This window comes from Schistocerca americana, chromosome 9 (assembly GCF_021461395.2).
Source record: "Schistocerca americana isolate TAMUIC-IGC-003095 chromosome 9, iqSchAmer2.1, whole genome shotgun sequence".
NCBI lineage: Eukaryota > Metazoa > Arthropoda > Insecta > Orthoptera > Acrididae > Schistocerca > Schistocerca americana.
Window position 1 is genome coordinate 125,039,076 of NC_060127.1, and position 18,488 is coordinate 125,057,563.

Here is an 18,488-nt window from a genome sequence, read left to right on the forward strand (position 1 = left end):
CCATCAAAATTTAAAATTAAATATTCTGTTGTGTCATCTCCCTTACAGTCGTGCATGACGGAGATGTAAATGGCTTGTTTGGCTGAATCACCTGATGGACAGCTGCGATGAGTTAAGGCAACATTCATCTCTCAGACTTCGATCTCTATCACATCAAACTCGCAGTAGGATCCATAGAAACGCGTGGCGCTTGAGTTGGCAAGACCGCAACAGTTTTAAAAGAATGGTTAACGGAATTTTGGCTGTTTTATATTATTCATTGTACGTTTCATATTAGTTCGATTCCACGAAAAGACGATGTTTACCGCAACTCACTTCATCCCAGTCAGCACCAATAAGACATCAAACATTGATTTCCTAATCCTGGACACACTCTAAGAACATCACTTATGATCACAAAGAACAACTGCAAAATGGCAGTTTCATATTTGAAGTTGAACAAAAAATGGCTTTGAATCCTCTTCTTAGAAGACAAGTTTCAACGATTTGGGATTTTTAATTATTGAAAGTGATGTTTAAGGGCAACTGTGTCAAGAAGATACTATGAATCACTTCCGGAGCTGCGTCATAGTCGCGAATTAAAACAGTGATCCGGGAAGTGAAGAATAAATTCCTTTTTCTTTTATTTTCGTCAATGATCACAAGACTTTTGCCCAGAAATGATCATTTTTATAGCTTCAAAAAATGAAATACAACTAACAGATTACATCTTAAAACAATAAAATTTTCCATAATGAAAAATTATTACTGTCATACATGTGGAAACATGAGCTTAAAATATGACGAAGCATACCTATTTTCTCACATATACTACTATATAAAAAAAAGCCGTAAAATGTTCACAAAATCAGGTTAGCTTGTCACACATTTAAAATACGGTGTAAACCAACCCACAGTTCCGGCGGAGTCATGCTACCAATAGCGCTGCTTTTCATAACACACTGCAGTACAGTAGCACAACATATGTTTGTCCCATAAGCTCGTTAGCTGTCGCTACTGTACGTCTACAAAGCCTATAAAATTGTAGAGAATGCATTAAGTAAATAGTGCAACAGGTAAAGTCTACAGCAGACTTGCCAAGTGCGTAACTTATTAAAGTGATAAAATGTAATAATTAAAACATGAATAAAGGTAAATTTAAAATTGTTGAAAAGGAAATAATTAATAATATGCGATTCAGAAACGATCTCGTTGTCATTTTAAAGAATTGCCTGGTGATTAGAACCTGTACACCGCCACCTCACTTTATTAGCCAAATGTTTATTATGGAGATTTCTTCCGCTACCAGTGTATGAATTGGCTCTCTCTGAGCCAAGTGCCACAGCACAACAGCGCCGTACCAGCATTGTCCACAGGGGTAAGTATACAATTGGTGAAACTAGCATCCTCTTACCTTGTAGGCAATGCCCTCGTGTTGGTGTATCAAGACTGCCTGGCAATGTCAATCAGCTGCTGTAGGTACAACAGACCTTTTGCAAATTCCATAAAGAATAAACAGAATACTCACCCTCCATGACCAGATGCCATTGCAGTTACTATGTCCTGTAGCGTAGGCATTCTGGAAAATAAAAATGGGAATATGAACACAGAAATGGCAAGCTGTATTAATTGCATCATGATTTTTTTTTATTAAAAACTATAACCAGATAGCAATCATATGTTCTCACACTCTCTCCAAAGCATGCATGGGCAATATACGAGGGTGAGTCAAATGAAAATTTTAAATATTTTTTAAAATATTGTTTATTGTGCGGAAGTGGTACAGAGCTGTATCACTTTTCAACATAATCTCCCCCACGCTCAATGCAAGTCATCCAGCTCTTACAAAGTGCATAAACTCCTTTAGAAAAAATTCTTTTGGTAGTACTCGCAACTACTCATGCACCACGTGGCGTACCTTTTCATCAGAACGGATCTTCTTTCCTCCCATTGCGTCTTTGAGTGGTCCAAACATATGGAAATCACTTGGGGCAAGGTCTGGTGAGTATGGTGGATGAGCAAGACACTCAAAATGCAGTTCTGTGATTGTTGCAACTGTTGTACGGGCAGTGTGGGGCCTTCCATTGTCATGTTGTAAAAGGACAGCTGCTGACAGAAATCCACGTCGCTTTGATTTGATTGCAGGCCGCAGATGATTTTTTAGGAGATCTTTGTATGATGCACTGATGACAGTGGTCCCTCTAGGCATGTAATGATCAAAACTGACGCCTTTTTCGTCCCAAAAGAGGGTCATCATAACCTTCCCTGCTCATGGTTCTGTTCGAAACTTCTTTGGTTTTGGTGATGAGGAATGGCGCCATTCCTTGCTCACTCTCTTCGTTTCCGGTTGGTGAACCCAGGTTTCGTCGCCAGTAACGATTCTTGCAAGGGAGCCATCACCTTCTCGTTCAAAGCGCCGAAAAAGTTCTTCACAAGCATCAACACGTCGTTCTCTCATTTCAGGTGTCAGCTGCCGTGGCACCCATCCTGCAGACACTTTGTGAAACTGCAGCACATCATGCACAATGTGGTGTGCTGACCCATGACTAATCTGTAAAGATGTTGCAATGTCATTCCGTGTCACTTGGCGGTTTTCCTTCACTATGGCTTCAACTGGTGCAATGTTCTGTGGAGTCACAACTCGTTGTGCCTGACCTGGACGAGGAGCATCTTCCAATGAAGTCACACCATTTGCGAACTTCCTACTCCATTCGTAGACTTGCTGCTGTGACACACATGCATCACCGTTCTGAACCTTCATTCGTCGATGAATTTCAACAGGTTTCACACCTTCACTACGCAAAAACCGAATAACAGAACGCTGTTCTTCCCTGGTGCAAGTCGCAAGTGGAGCGGTCATCTTTATACTGATACTGCGACGGTATGTGTGCATCTGCACTATGCTGCCACCTACAGGCCATTCTGCACGCTCTTTGTAGCAAGTTTACCAACTTACAGGATAACGGTGCGAAATTTCGATTTGTTATTACAAATTTAAGGTTTTCATTTTACTCACCCTCGTATGTATATTCTTTCTCATTTCGTATATTTTCAAACACAAACTGTCTAAACAACAATGTGCTGTCCTGATTTCGTCCTCCCAGTCAATTTTCAGAGGAAGTGGGAAAGTTCACTATGTAATCTGAATTTGCAAATAGCAATAAAAAAAGGCTCAAGATTAGAGAGGGAGGAAGGGGATATACAGAGGGGGGAGGAAGTGATGCACAGGGAGAGAGGAAGAGAAAATTAGAGAGAGAGAGGAGGGAGAAGGAGATGATCCACGTGAGGAGAACGGAGAGATGTACAGAGAGAAAATGGAGAAGGAGACTGGTACATACATCCAATTCCCATACATATTTAGCAATTGCAAAGCATTGGCAAGACCATTAAAACAACATGATAACAGTGCAAATATCGACGGGACGTGCTGTGCGCCTTGTTTGGAAAGAATATTCTTCCATTTCCGCATGGAACTTCTTCTTGACAACAGTAACGCCCACTTTTCTCCATGTCCTCAATCATGCATTCAGCACTGCTTGTTTTTGCTTAGGTTTATTTTCCAGCAGTGTAAAATGTGCATTAACGGTAATGGATAGGTTTACTGCTACCTCGTGTATGAATTCATTGAGTGCACTGAAAGAGCGGCACTACGAACTGTGGTGAAATTTTCCCACAGCGACGGCATCCAAACCATTGTACCATAGGGTCTGTCTGAGAGATATCGCATTACTCTGTTTCGCTTTGTCCTGCTATGTGACGAGCCGCAGGTCCCTTGAACCGAGATATTCAGAAAATATCCCCGCAGAAACTTCGAAATTTTTGCCGGAGGAGTCGTATTTACGCTAAACGACCCCAAAACTGGAACAACGTTGTGATTATTCTCTTTCACAAGAAACTGAACAAGTAACACACATGTCGACCTCATGTTCGTAATATACGTGATATCCATTAAAATTATCACCAGTCACACAGAACAGAACATTAATCAGACAAATTAAAAAGCTGTTTTGAGAAGCTGATATAACACAGAACGTCATTTGCACATCTAACATGGATACTCTGCAAATCACATTTATGTGCCTGGTAGAGGGTTCATCGAACCACCTTCACAATTCTCTATTATTCCAATCTCATATAGCGCGCAAAGAATGAACACCTATATCTTTCCGTACGAGCTCTGATTTCCCTTATTTTATCGTGGTGATCGTTCCGCCCTATGTAGGTCGGTGTCAACAAAATATTTTCGCATTCGGAGGAGAAAGTTGGTGATTGGAATTTCGTGAGAAGATTCCGTCGCAACGAAAAACGTCTTTCTTTTAACGATTTCCAGCCCGAGTCCCGTATCATTCCTGTGACACTCTCTCCCATATTTCGCGATAATACAAAACGTGCTGCCTTTCTTCGAACTTGTTCGATGTCATACATAGGTATTTAGTTGAATTTACGGCTTTTAGATTAGATTGATTTATTGTGTAACCGAAGTTTAACGAGTTCCTTTTAGTTCTCATGTGGATGACCTCACAGTGTTCGTTATTTTTTTATAAATCGTATCGCAGTTTGTTTTGATCTTCTGATGACTTTATTAGTCGATAAACGAGAGCGTCATCTGCAAACTACCGAAGACGGATGCTCAGATTGTCTCCCAGATCGTTTATATAGATAAGGAACAGCAAAGGGCCTATAACACTACCTTGGGGAACACCTGAAATCACTTCTGTTATACTCGATGACTTTCCGTCAATTACTACGAACTGTGAGCTCTCTCACAGGAAATCGCAAATCCAGTCACATAACTGAGGCAATATTCCATAAGCACGTAATTTTACTACGAGCCGCTTGTGTGGTACAGTGTCAAAAGCATTCCGGAAATCCAGGAATACCGAATCTATCTGAAATCCCTTGTCAATAACACTCAGCACTTCATGTGAATAAAGAGCTAGTGGTGTTTCACAGGAACGATGTTTTCTAAACCCATGTTGACTGTGTGTCAGTAGACCGTTTCCTTCGAGGTAATTCATAATGTTCGAACACAATGTATGTTCTAAACTCCTGCTGCATATCGACGTTAACGATATGGGCCTGTAATTTAGTGGATTACTCCTACTACCTTTCTTGAATATTGGTGTACCTTTGCAACTTTCCAGTCTTTGGGTACGGATCTTTCGTCGAGCGAACGGTTGTTTATGATTGTTAAGTATGGAGCTAATGCATCAGCATACCCTGAAAGGAACCTAACTGGTATACAGTCTGGACCAGAAGACTTGCTTTTATTAAGTGATTTGAGTTGCTTCAGAACTCCGAGGGTATTTACTTCTACGTTACTCATGTTGGCTGCTGTTCTCGATTTGAATCCTGGAATATTTACTTCGTCTTCTTTTGTGAAGGCATTTCGGAAGGCTGTGTTTAGTAAATCTGCTTTGGCAGCACTGTCTTAGATAGTATCTCCATTGTTATGGCGCAGAGAAGGCATTGATTGTTTCTTCACATACGACCAGAACCTCTTTGGATTTTCTGCCAGGTTTCGAGACAAAGTTTCGTTGTGGAAACTGCTATAGGCGTCTCGCATTTAACTCCGCGCCAAGTTTCGAGCTTCTGTAAAGAATCGCCAATCTTGGAGATTTTGCGTCTGTTTAAATTTGGCATGATTGTTTCGTTGTTTCTGTAACAGTGTTCCAACCCGTTTTGTGTACCAAGGAGGATCAGCTGCGTCGTTTGTTAGTTTATTTGGTATAAACCTCTCAATTGCTGCCGATACTATTTCTTTGAATTTAAGCCACATGTGGTCTACACTTATATTACTAATTTGGAATGAGTGGAGATTGTCTCTCAGGATGGCGTCAAGTGAATGTTTATCTGCTTTTTTGAATAGGTATATTTTTCGCTTTTCGAGGATTTGGGGATAACAATGTTCAATCTCGCCACGACAACCCTGTGCTCACTAACCCCCATATCGGTTTTGATGCTGGTCATTAACTCAGGATTATTTGTTGCTAAGAGGTCAAGTGTGTTTTCACAACCGTTTACTATTCGCGTGGGCTCATGAACTAACTGCTCGAAATAATTTTCAGAGAATGCGTTTAACACAATTTGGAATGATATTTTATGCGTACCTCCGGAAATAAACATGTATTTTCGCCAACATATCGAGGGTAAATTAAAGTCATCACCAACTATTATCCTATGAGTCAGGTACGTGTTTCAAATCAGACTCAAGTTTTCTTTGTACCTTTCAGCAACTGAATCATCTGAACTGGGAGGTCGGTAAAAGGATCCAATTATTATTTTGTTCCGGTTGCCAACAATGACCTCTGCCCATACTAACTCACAGGAAGTACCTACTTCAATTTCGCGACAAGTTAAACTACTTCTAACAGCAACAAACCCAACCACCCTTTGGCGCACTTCGAGGAATCTGCAGCCTACACGGTCGCAGAACCGTCTGAGCCTCTGATTCAGACCCTCCAGTCGGCTCTGTACCAGAGGTCCGCAATCGGTCCTGTCGACTATGCTGCAAATGGTCGGCTCTGCTTTCATCTTGCAAGCAAGACTGGCAGCCTTTACCATTTCTGTTAGCCGCTCGAAATCAGAGAGAATCTCTTCTGATCCAAAGCGACACACATCATTGGTACCGACGTGAGCGACCACCTGCAGTTGTCTGCACCCTGTGCTCTTCATGGCATCCGGGAGGACCCTTTGCACATCTGGAATAACTCCACCCAGTATGCACACGGAGTGAACATTGGTTTTCTTTCCCTCCTTCTCAGCCAAGTCCATAAGGGGCCCCATAACGCGTCTAACGTTGGAGCTCCCAACTACCAATAGTCCCACCCTCTGCGATTGCCCGGATCTTGCAGGCTAAGTGGTTTCCTCTGAAACAGGACAGGCAAAGGCATCCGGCTCAGCGACAGTGTCAGCCACAGACAGTAGGTGGAACCTGTTTGCCAGACAAACCGGAGAGGCCTTACGTGCGGCCGCATGGGAAGTCTTTCGCCGCCGGCTTCGCCCTGGAGCGACCTCCCACTCGACCGCAGGTGAGGGGTCAGCCTCAGTGCGAGCAATAACTGGGTTGGCCACCGGTGAGGACCGATCGGAGGACTCTGACGCGCTGGACGTCCGTTGGATCCCCACGGCCGTTCCACAACAGTGCTGCCCATCCACTGCAGCCTCAAGCTGTGTAACCGAAGCCATCACAGCCTGAAACTGAGAGCGAAGTGTCACCATCTAGGCTCGCATCCGCTCACGACAATCGCAGTACCTGGCCATATCAAAGACCGTGGAAAACTAAACTATGCAGATAAACGGACTATCGATTCGAGCTACGGAAATCTACTGCAGACCCTGACGAAAACGCATGAACTGTGTCTAGTAATACGCAGATATTCAAGAACCTTACTACCGAAGCACTCAGGTGAAACTAAATATTTTCCCCCTGACAAGGAACTTGTAATATACCACAAAATCGGTTTACTTTCTAACGCAAACGAAAACGCGAAAACTGTGGCTATTAGATTTTAAATTGACACGCAGAAACTCAAGAAACTAAACTATTAAAGCACACAGACAATATAATAAAATTCGCTCCTGGTTAGGAACTCGTAAATGTCGCAAATGCGGTTTACTTATCTGTTGCTGCGTCTGTCGCGTTCGGCTACTACTGCTTGGCTGTACATCATGAACGTAATTATTGAACAGAGCAATGAGTATGAAAGCCCTTCACTTAGTTCAACAAAATCTTTAATGACAACACTTAAGAGCACTGCGCTCGTGCAAGTATACTGACTAAATATTTAGGTTCATACTACGACTTCCATTATAATTGAACAGAGTAATGAGGAAATCAAAACTGGAGACAGTGTCAAAAAAAAATGCATGTTCCCTAAACTGTTCTTAGCGGCCCTAGAGAACGTAAGCAGATGTTTAAACTGTGAAAGCGGACACGTGATACCTGTTAGCAGCACAGCTGAAGCACCCTAGGTTTGCTGATGAAGTATGAAAGTTAATGGGAACACTAGAAGGATGCTGTACGTTAAAAAGGAGGTTGTAGTTTATGTGACACTTACGTCTTTGCCGCAAGGAGACTTGTAACTAAGCACATGACTGAAGTAGATCTCTTTTTATTCAAAGTTTATGTTGGTCTTAGCTAAAGTCACAACTAAGGATTATGTCGGTTGTACCTGACGTCAGTCTTCTTTCTCGCCAATGCTCGTGTAAATTCCGTTTTTGGCGAACTTAATGCGCGGAGGCTGTTTTTCCGCAAGCTGTCGCTGTCTGTTTATGTATGCTGCGATCGCTAATATCCCCTTAATAAGCATAGGGCAGATTATACATGTTGTGAATATTTATATGGATTAGTAAATATGAGAATTCTATACAAATAGGATCATTGGACATAGCTGAAACTTAGTTGTTGTTGTGATCTTCAGTCCAGAGACTGGTTTTATGCAGCTCTCCATGCTACTCTATCCTGTGCAAGCGTCTTCATCTCCCAGTACCTACTGCATCCTACATCCTTCTGAATCTGCTAACTGTATTCATCTCCCGGTCTCCCTCTACGATTTTTACCCTCCAAGCTGCCCTCCAGTACTAAATTGGTGATTCCTTGATGCCTCAGAACGTGTCCTACCAACCGATCCCTTCTTCTAGTCAAGGTGTGCGACAAATTTCTCTTCTCCCTAATTATATTCAACACCTCCTCATTAGTTATGTGATCTACCCACCTAATCTTCAGCATTCTTCTGTAGCACCACATTTCAAAAGCTTCTATTCTCTTCTTGTCCAAACTATTTATCGTCCACGTTTCACTTCCAACATGGCCACACTCCATACAAATACTTTCATAAACGACTTACTGACACTTAAATCTATACTCGATGTTAACAAATTTCTCTTCTTCAGAAACGCTTTCCTTGCCATTGTGCCACTGCCAGTCTACATTTTATATCCTCTCTGTTTCGACCATCATCAGTAATTTTGCTCCCCAAATACCAAAACTCATTTACTAATCTTATACCCTCAGCAACACCAGATTTAATTCGACTACATTCCATTATCCTCGTTTTGCTGCTTTTGTTGATGTTCATCTTATATCCTCCTTTCAAGACACTGTCCATTCCGTTCAGCTGCTCTTCCAGGTCCTTTTCTGTCTCTGACAAAATTACAATGTCATCAGCGAACCTCAAAGTTTTTATTTCTTCTCCATAGATTTTAATTCCTACTACGAATTTTTCTTTTGTTTCGTTTACTGCTTGCTCAATATACAGATTGACTAACATCGGAGAAACTTAGTACTAACCTATTTAACTACTATTCTGGCTCCAAATATGTACACTTTTTCCATGCATATTTACATATTTTGACCATTTGGGGACAAACACATGCATAATGTACATATAAAGCACTTTGAGTTTAACTGTGTGTATAATACACATTATTTTCAGTTCAGATGCATATTTTAATGGTTTTGTGCAGACACTTCAGTTTTTATGGTCCTGATATACGCTTCAGGAATTGGGCTTGAAGAAGGGAAAGGAGGGGGGGGGGGGAGGATAATCCAAATAGAAAGTTAAGATTATCACAAGAGGAAGCAACCCTCTGCAGAACGAGTGTGATAAACAGCTCTATTTACCCATAACCACAACCAGCAAGCCTTTCATTTCATGACAGTGTAAATATAGCCTTCTAAGTCAGGTACCATGGCTGACTTGACAGTGACACAGTAGCAGAGTTGTCTTGTGGAATTTGAACAAACCCTGCCAGAGTGGCTGTCAAGAAATTGGTTGCCTCTAGGTCACACCCACTCCCTGTCAGGAAATTGGACACCTCAAGGTCACACCCACTCCCTGTCACGAAATCGGACACCTCAAGGTCACACCCACTCCCTGTCACGAAATCGGACATCTCAAGGTCACATCCGCTCCCTGCAGTTTGCCAGCACTAAGAGCTGTGATTCACCCATCCCATAACTTAATTAAAAAAGTATGTGTAAAATTTATGATAATTTCAGTTTTAATGGTCCTAAATCTCTCAAAATAAATCAGTCATTTTAAAATAATATTTTGTTTTATAGAGAGATTTTTATTGGCCACTGCTCGTGTAGCTCCTTATGAAGAGAGTCTGCCTGAGTAGCCGGCCAGTGTGGCCGAGCGTTTCTAGGCACTACAGTCTGGAACCGTGCGACCGCTACAGTCGCAGGTTCGAATAGCTCTGAGCACTATGGGACTCAACTGCTGAGGTCATTAGTCCCCTAGAACTTAGAACTAGATAAACCTAACTAACCTAAGGACATCACAAACATCCATGCCCGAGACAGGATTCGAACCTGCGACCGTAGCGGTCTTGCGGTTCCAGACTGTAGCGCCTTTAACTGCATGGCCACTTCGGCCGGCTCGCAGGTTCGAAACCTGCCTCAGGCATGGATGTGTGTGATGTCCTTAGGTTAGTTAGGTTTAAGTAGTTCTAAGTTCTAGGGGACTGATGACCTCTGAAGTTAAGTCCGATAGTGCTCAGAGTCATTTGAACCATTTTCTGCCTGAGTTACTGTTACCCCATCAGCCTATCCTTACTAGATGGTGTACTTGATTGGGGGCAGCAATGTTTTATTCTTATAATTTTGGTGCCATTAAATCACTATGAAATAAAATGAATACTTGTATATTTAATTCTAAAGCAAATACTTCTTTCATTGTAGGTTTACTCACCATATGATGCCACACGTATCAGAGTCGAAAAGCAGCATTTGACTGCAAAAATGTGCAGCAGAATGTAATTAACATTTCGACAAACTATTCTAAATTGCCCTCTACAATGAGCCACGTGTCTCCCATAGGCAGACTGAGTACCTGTTGCTGAGGAATTTCAGAGATTCTTCAGTCGTGGCCTAGGGAAACTGGATGATTTCATAATCAGCAACCTGCACTACTAGCTCTTTTGTTTCATAAAGAAGGTATTTTATGGTGAAAGCGTGAAAAAAGAACTTGATCTGAAACTGTCATAAATATTTTCCCACAAATTTGCGCCTATACCTTCTTGTGATATGGGTAGTCGTTTCCTGTCTACATAAATATGTTGACTGACAATTGCAGGAACATCACAGGAAAAAATAGCTATGTTGCCAGTTATTAACCTCACAAAAAGGAGAAGGTTAGGTTAGTGTTTAACGTCCCGTCGACAACGAGGTCATTAGAGACGGAGCGCAAGCTCGGGTTAGGGAAGGACTGGGAAGGAAATCGGCCGTGCCCTTTCAAAGGACCCATCCCAGCATTTGCCTGAAACGATTTAGGGAAATCACGGAAAACCTAAATCAGGATGGCTGGAGACGGGATTGAACCGTCGTCCTCCCGAATGCGAGTCCAGTGTGCTACCATTGCGCCACCTCGCTCGGTCAAAAAAAAAAAAAGGAGAAGTGAATTAATAAATTGGGAACAAAGATGACAGTGCATATTTTAATGTATTTCAACTTGATATGAAGAGCTACAGACGCGAAATTTAACCGACAGGAAGAAGATGCTGTGATATGCAAATGATTAGCTTTTCAGAGCATTCACACAAGACTGGCACCGGTGGCGACACCCACAACGTGCTGATATGAAGAAAGTTTCCAACCGATTTCTCATACACAAACAGCAGTTGACCGGCGTTGCCTGGTGAAACGTTGTTGTGAAGCCACGTGTAAGGAGGACAAATGCGTACCGTCACGTTTCCGACTTTGATAAAGGTCGTATGTTGCCTATAGCGATTGCGGTTTATCGTATCGCGACATTGCTGCTCGCGTTGGTTGAGGTCCAATGACTGTTAGCAGAATATGGAATCGGTGGGTTCACACGAGGGTAATACGAAACGCCGTGCTGGATCCCAACGGCCTCGCATCAATAGCAGTCGAGATGACAGGCATATTATCCTCATGGCTGTAACGAATCGTGCAGCCACGTCTCGATCCCTGAGTCAACAGATGGGGACGTTTGCAAGACAACAACCACCTGCACGAACAGTTGGACGACGTTTGCACCAGCATAGACTATCAGCTCGGAGACCATGGCTGCGGTTACCCTTCACGCTGCATCACAGACAGGAGCGCCTGTGATAGTGTACTCAACAACGAACCTGGGTGCACGAATGGCAACGCTCATTGGAAGCGTGTATTTGTCATCGCCATACTGGCGTATCACCCGGCGTGATGGTATGGGGTGCCATTGGTTACACGTCTCGGTCACCTCTTGTTCGCATTGACGGCACTTTGAACAGTGGGCGTTACATTTCAGATGTGTTACGACCCGTGACTCTACCCTTCATTCGATCCCTGCGAAACCCTACATTTCAGCAGGATAATGCACGACTGCGTGTTACAGGTCCTGTACGGGCCTTTCTGGATACAGAATACGTTCTACTGCTGCCCTGGCCAGCACATTCTCCAGATCTCTCATCAATTGAAAACGTCTGGTCAATGGTGGCCGAGCAACTGGCTCGTCACAATAAGCCAGTTACTACTCTCGATGAACATTCTGTAGACACGATTTTATCCTGAACTCGAAAACAGTTACCAAAACTACTTTAAGCAACACAAAATTTTCCCAATTTGTGGGTGGAGGACCCCAGCTTTCCCTTTGTTAAACGATATTTCATTCCCCCAAACCCCTCCCCCCGTAACCCCCTCTTGGCCGACTTCTAGAATCGTCCGTGATTGGCACACTACTAGGATACAGAAGCAAGCGAAACATAGTGCACTCCACAAACAAGAGTTACGAAAAGCTTTAATCGGCTCACAAAACAGCCAACTGACGTAAAGATTCACGGTCCCTTGCAGATAGGTAGTGGAATGAATTCAAACATTAAATCGGAAGATGACTGAAACGCAGAGAGCAAAAACTTCCGCCACATTTTAAACAGTGAGTGAAAGCGGTTTGGAAACATTTAATGGTATTACAGCACGAATAAACTGACCTACAGTCATGTGATTCAGTGCCGAGGAAAGTGGCACGAATTCTCTCAATTAAATCGGACATTCATAGGACTGCCACATTCAAAACTCCTATAGCTCATGAAGGAAACGATCAGCCTCATTAAAATATTTACATAGCACTCAGAAATATAATACACATAGGAGACATACCCGCTGCTCCCTCCAGACCAATGTACATAATTACCTCTGTGTCCACCCGATGTGTCGCCAAAATATGCGTGGGAGGAAGAGGACTGTTTGAGAAAACAAGTAGGAGAAAGAGTAGTGTTATGTGTTCACAAGAAAAATTATAAAATGGGAAGACAAATTGGGAAATTGAGTTGAAGGAAATTTGAGAACCCATTGCACCAGTCATTGAACACCCAATGTTGGGATAACAATGAGGACCGTACAGTGTGTGCGATTTAAAAAGGTATGTGGCTGATTCGCGCCACGGTGGAGAGCAGTTGTACACAGCACTACGAACTGAAAGTAGTGCTAGCCCGCAACAGCAAAAAAGGAGTCGAGAAGTAAATTTTGAGTCTCAGGAACGAGAAGTTTGGTTGGGATTAGGGTAGTTGTGCAATGAATATAAAACAATGTTAGGGATTCTTATGGACAGTATGACCGGTCGAAAGGAAATTGTAGCCTATTACTGAAAGTGTCGTCACAGTAGTCTGTTTCGTCTCAATATATTGTCGCAGTGGCTGTATTGTAAAGAATATGTATAAAATGTGTGTTTGATGTTATTATTATATGTTACTTTTACGTATCCTTTCGAACCATATGTTATACTGTACCAGTGCTGATGCGAGGCTGAATTCAAACGTGAGCTTCAAAGAAACCTTTTACAGTTTGCAGGCAGCATGAACGGTTCGAGTGTCAAATATTACTTTGATGGCATTCGGACATGCGAAGAGGAGTCGAAGGCCATCTAAAAATTGAATTAATTGTTAAAAGTAATGGTATCGCTCTACACTTGTCTAGTAAATGGTTGCTAAATGGTTTTACAAAGGGTTACATTAGCAGTGGTTAAAACAATTTTGGACAAGACTCAACTCAGAAGAACTGAACTGGTTATTCTCAGTACCAGGTGACATTTGTATAGTTATTACTAGCTCTGTTGGCACTAATCTCAGCAAAACAGTAGCACTTGCTGAGTGGAGTTTGTTGTATTGGCTGCTGTGGGAATCTGCAAGGAAGGAGAGAAGTTGCAATAGCCGGACAGGAATCCAATCATATGTACAAAACACTCTGCAAGAATAACAGACACTTTATTTCTATAAATAAATGAAAAACAGCTTGCTCCATTACACACTATTACTACTCGCAGAACGCAGGTTACGTATCGTGTTCCTATTACTAACAAGGGAACCTCCTCATCGCACCCCCCTCAGATTTAGTTATAAGTTGGTACAGTGGATAGGCCTTGAAAAACTGAACACAGATCAATCGAGAAAACAGGAAGAAGTTGTGTGGAACTATGAAAAAGTAAGCAAAATATACAAACTGAGTAGTCCATGCCCAAGATGGGCAACAGCAAGGATAATCTGAACCGAGGAGCGCCGTGGTCCCGTGGTTAGCGTGAGGAGCTGCGGAACGAGAGGTCCTTCGTTCAAGTCTCCCATCAAGTGAAAAATTTTTCTTTATTTTCGCAAAGTTATGATCTGTTCATTCGTTCATTGACGTCTCTGTTCACTGTAGTAAGTTTAGTGACTGTGTTTTGCGACCGCACCGCAAAACCTTGCGACTAGTAGACGAAAGGACGTGCCTCTCCAATGGTAACCGAAAATATTTGATCGCAAGGTCATAGGTCAACCGATTCCTCCACAGGAAAACACGTCTGATATATTCTATACGACACTGGTGAGGGCATGTGCGTCACATGACAGGAATATGTTGTCGACCCACCTAACTTGTACACTTGGCGAATGGGTAAAAAGATTCTTCTACATTGCCCGATTTAGGTTTTCTTGTGGATGTGATAATCACTCCCAAAAAAGTGATGAAACCATAAGAGTTTGTCACATAAACAGCAAAAAATGAATGCAACAGTTTCACAGTCGCACACTTGTTCCTGTGCTCTGTCAAAACATATGTTTTTAACGTTTTCAAATTTTTCCGTGTGTAGACCGTCAAATTCTGCATATGTCCAAGCAAATCTGAACATGTCCTGGAATTTTGGAGAGCGAACTTGATTATGTGTGAGTGCCTGAACTTTGATAATTGTCTGAAAATAAAAAATAAAAATTTACTCTCGAAGGAAGACTTGAACCAAGGACCTCCCGTACCGCAGTTGCTCACGCTAACCACGGGACCACGGCGCTGCCGAGCTTAAATCATCCTTGATGTTGCCTATCTTCGCATGGACTACTCATTTTTGTATATTTTGCTTTTTTTTTCATAGTTCCACACAACTTCTTCCTGTTTTCTCGATTGATCTGTGTTCAGTTTTTCAAGGCCTATCCACTGTGCCAACTTATAACTAAATCTGAGGGGGGTGCGATGGAGAGGTTCCCTTGTAAGTATTGATGCTATCGACGTCTGCGACAGAACTGGGCCGACCACCGATGGGAAGCTAATTAAATCAGGGCTGACAGGGGGCGCTGAACTCTTCCTAGAGATATGGTGCTGCTCGCTCTTAGTGGTACTGGCTAAAAAAAATGGCTCTGAGCACTATGGGACTTAACAGCTGAGGTTATTAGTTCCCTAGAACTTAGAACTACTTAAACCTAACTAACCTAAGGACATCACACACATCCGTGCCCGAGGCAGGATTCGAACCTGCGACGTAGCGGCCGTGCGGTTCGAGACTGTAGCGCCTAGAACCGCTCAGCCACCCCGGCCGGCTTTGTGGTACTGATTAACTCTATATAGTCGGAGGATTGATACTGTTTCCCCTAGTGAATTCTTAGTAAACGGTTAAAGAGTTGAACGTTTAACGTAAGGAAAGATATCTGGCTATTTGATAGTGAGGAGTGGGTTAAATATTTATTCGAAGCGAGTGTTACGTTGTGTAGACAGTACGGAGACCAGATTGTAGTCAATAAGTCGTGATTGTAAACGGATCTGATCTCACTGGTTCTCTAAAATCGTATTAGTCTCCCAGTCCGCAAATTCATTTATGACTGAGTGTTGCTATAATCATTTGGGATAGGAATTTGGTTCACATTGATAGAATCGAGTGATCGACGTGGAGAGTTATAGAATTATGCACTCGTCGAGAGAATAGTGTGTTGCGTCATTGTTGTAAAAAAGCTGACTGGTTTTTGCTTTGCGGAATAGAAACCTATCTAGCGACGATTGGTATTTTGTTGGCACTAACGAATTTTGGGACATGATGATTGGTCGTACAATATTAAAATCGTTGACTTATCGACAAGATCTTACTTTAAAAGTCGATTAATAATCAGCTGGAATCTTTTACTTATCACCTTCAAGGCTTTTTCTGTGTGACAGGTGGCCTTTAAAGTAGGAAAAGATAGTTAGTTATTAGCCAACACTGGAAGAGATTTAATTTTGTTCTTATTATTAAGTGTATGGCACAAAATGGTTGTGGCAAGCATTATTTTTTTATTTTCAGTGTCGAACAGCATTCTTGCGGGTTAGCATTACTTTCAATCGTTCATTACCGGACACAGAATTCAAATAAAGTAAAGGTGTGTTAAACTGAAATAAAATACCGACTCTTAATTTCAAAGAAAACTGATGATGATGTTTTGTTTGTGGAGCGCACAACTGCGCGGTCATCAGCGCGCGTACAAAGTCCCAATTTTTTCACAGTCCTATGTAGCCATTGTCACGAATGATGAGGAAGACAACACAAACACCTAGTCCCCGGGTAGAGAAAATCCCCAAGCCGGCCGGGAATCGAACCCAGGATCCAGAGGCAGCGAAGCTAGCCCCTAGACCACGATCTGCGGATAAAGAGAAATGAAAATATCCCCACTACAAGAAGTACACTAAAAGACCTTTTTTCTTCCTGATGAAATAAAGGGAATTATACAAAATAAAATAAGATTCATTACAAGGAATAGTACTGGACATTACCGGACAGATATTTTCTTCGATGCTAATATTTGAGTTTGCAAAGTTCAAAGATTTAGCACTTTAACATCATGTTTGAGATACTGTCTGAAAATAATTACTACTGAAGTCCAGAAACTTTCAAAACAGTTCGTTTAGTTTAAAGGCAGGAGATGTGAAGACTATAATTCTGGATTATTTATTTGAAGTCTAAATAGATATGTAGCAAGGACATTAATTTTTTTACGTGAAAAAACAAAACCAATCTGCGGCGATGGAATATTATATCGCAGACTGAACAACCAGTTACATCTCTGGATACTAATTTGACGCCAGATATAATATATGAAATTTAGGCTTCCTTAACAAACCAGTATCGTTAAGTAACAAGTTATCAGTTAAGTCGTTTTACGTCATTTTAAGTCAGAAAACGATGATACAAATTGATCAACGGCGCACGTAGACGCATTTTGTCATCTTAATTATTTTTGAAGGTTTATTTATCAAAAGAATGAGTATGATAAGGAAATTCGTTGAAATTCATTACATTTGCTAGATAACTGCAGATACCTACTGTGAGGTTTTCGTTGTGATAATAACGACAGTGTGGTTCACGCAACCTTGTTCATTATGTGCCGAGAATTCATTTTTATTAGTGATCATCATAAAGGTATATTACGTGCGTAAAATCACAAAAAGTAAGTAGCGTATACATCGACGTGCACGCTTTAACCGTAATATTAGGATCGATTCCAAACTTACGATTTTATGCCTACAAAGAAACTGTGCAAGAACTAATCATAGCGTGTAGGCTTTCACGGCCGGCGTCTTTAGTAATTAAAACTTCCGGGCTAAAAGGCCGTGGTCCAATAGTAGAAATACTTCTCCCTGACGTTTAGTTGCCAGCTGCGGGCAACATCATCTGAGATGAATCTACAACTTGTAGAGTTGTAGACTCACCTCAGATGATGATGTCCGCAGCTGGCAACGAAACGTCGAAGTATTTCTACTATTGGACCACGGCCTTTTAGCCCGGAAGTTTTAATTACTGTGCAAGAACTGTTAATCTTAGTACTGTCGATCCAGATGCGTGCGCATATATGATTGCGAGAGTTTAATAACTTAATAAGTAAAATCATCTTATTCTGGAACGCAGTAACCTTAGACGAATAGTCAGGACATTTCCACACAGTAACAATTTCGTTGTGTGTAGGAATTAGTAGCACATTGGGTCACACGGTAGGTGGTGACTTATAGACTGCTTCTTAAATTATAAGTGGTATTTATTGTAAGAAGCGTACACTGGTATAAATTTTGTATAATTTACTACTGCTTAAAGTAAACTGCTTCCCGAATTCCACTCCAGGTAAAACAATACAAGAAGTGGTTACCGACTAAGATCTGCTCCTAGCTACTGCACAAGGTGTTGGACCGCTGACAGTATTTCTTTACTTGCAGTAGCCCACAAGGAGTAACGTTGCCTGTCAAAATTGTCGCTTCTGCGTATTAACAAATGAAGTAGCGACAATTTACCACACAAATTTTACTA

At 41.9% G+C, this 18,488-nt stretch overlaps 1 protein-coding gene across 1 annotated transcript in view; it reads right to left on the reverse strand.

The window, feature by feature from the left end:
* Positions 1–18,488, reverse strand: part of LOC124550733 — a 51,825-nt gene that overhangs the window by 15,976 nt on the left and 17,361 nt on the right. The window contains exon 2 of the mRNA XM_047125454.1: positions 1,508–1,558. Within this exon, the coding sequence (XP_046981410.1) occupies positions 1,508–1,557 (50 nt within the window). The 5' untranslated portion in view covers position 1,558. The remainder of the gene's footprint in view (positions 1–1,507; positions 1,559–18,488) is intronic.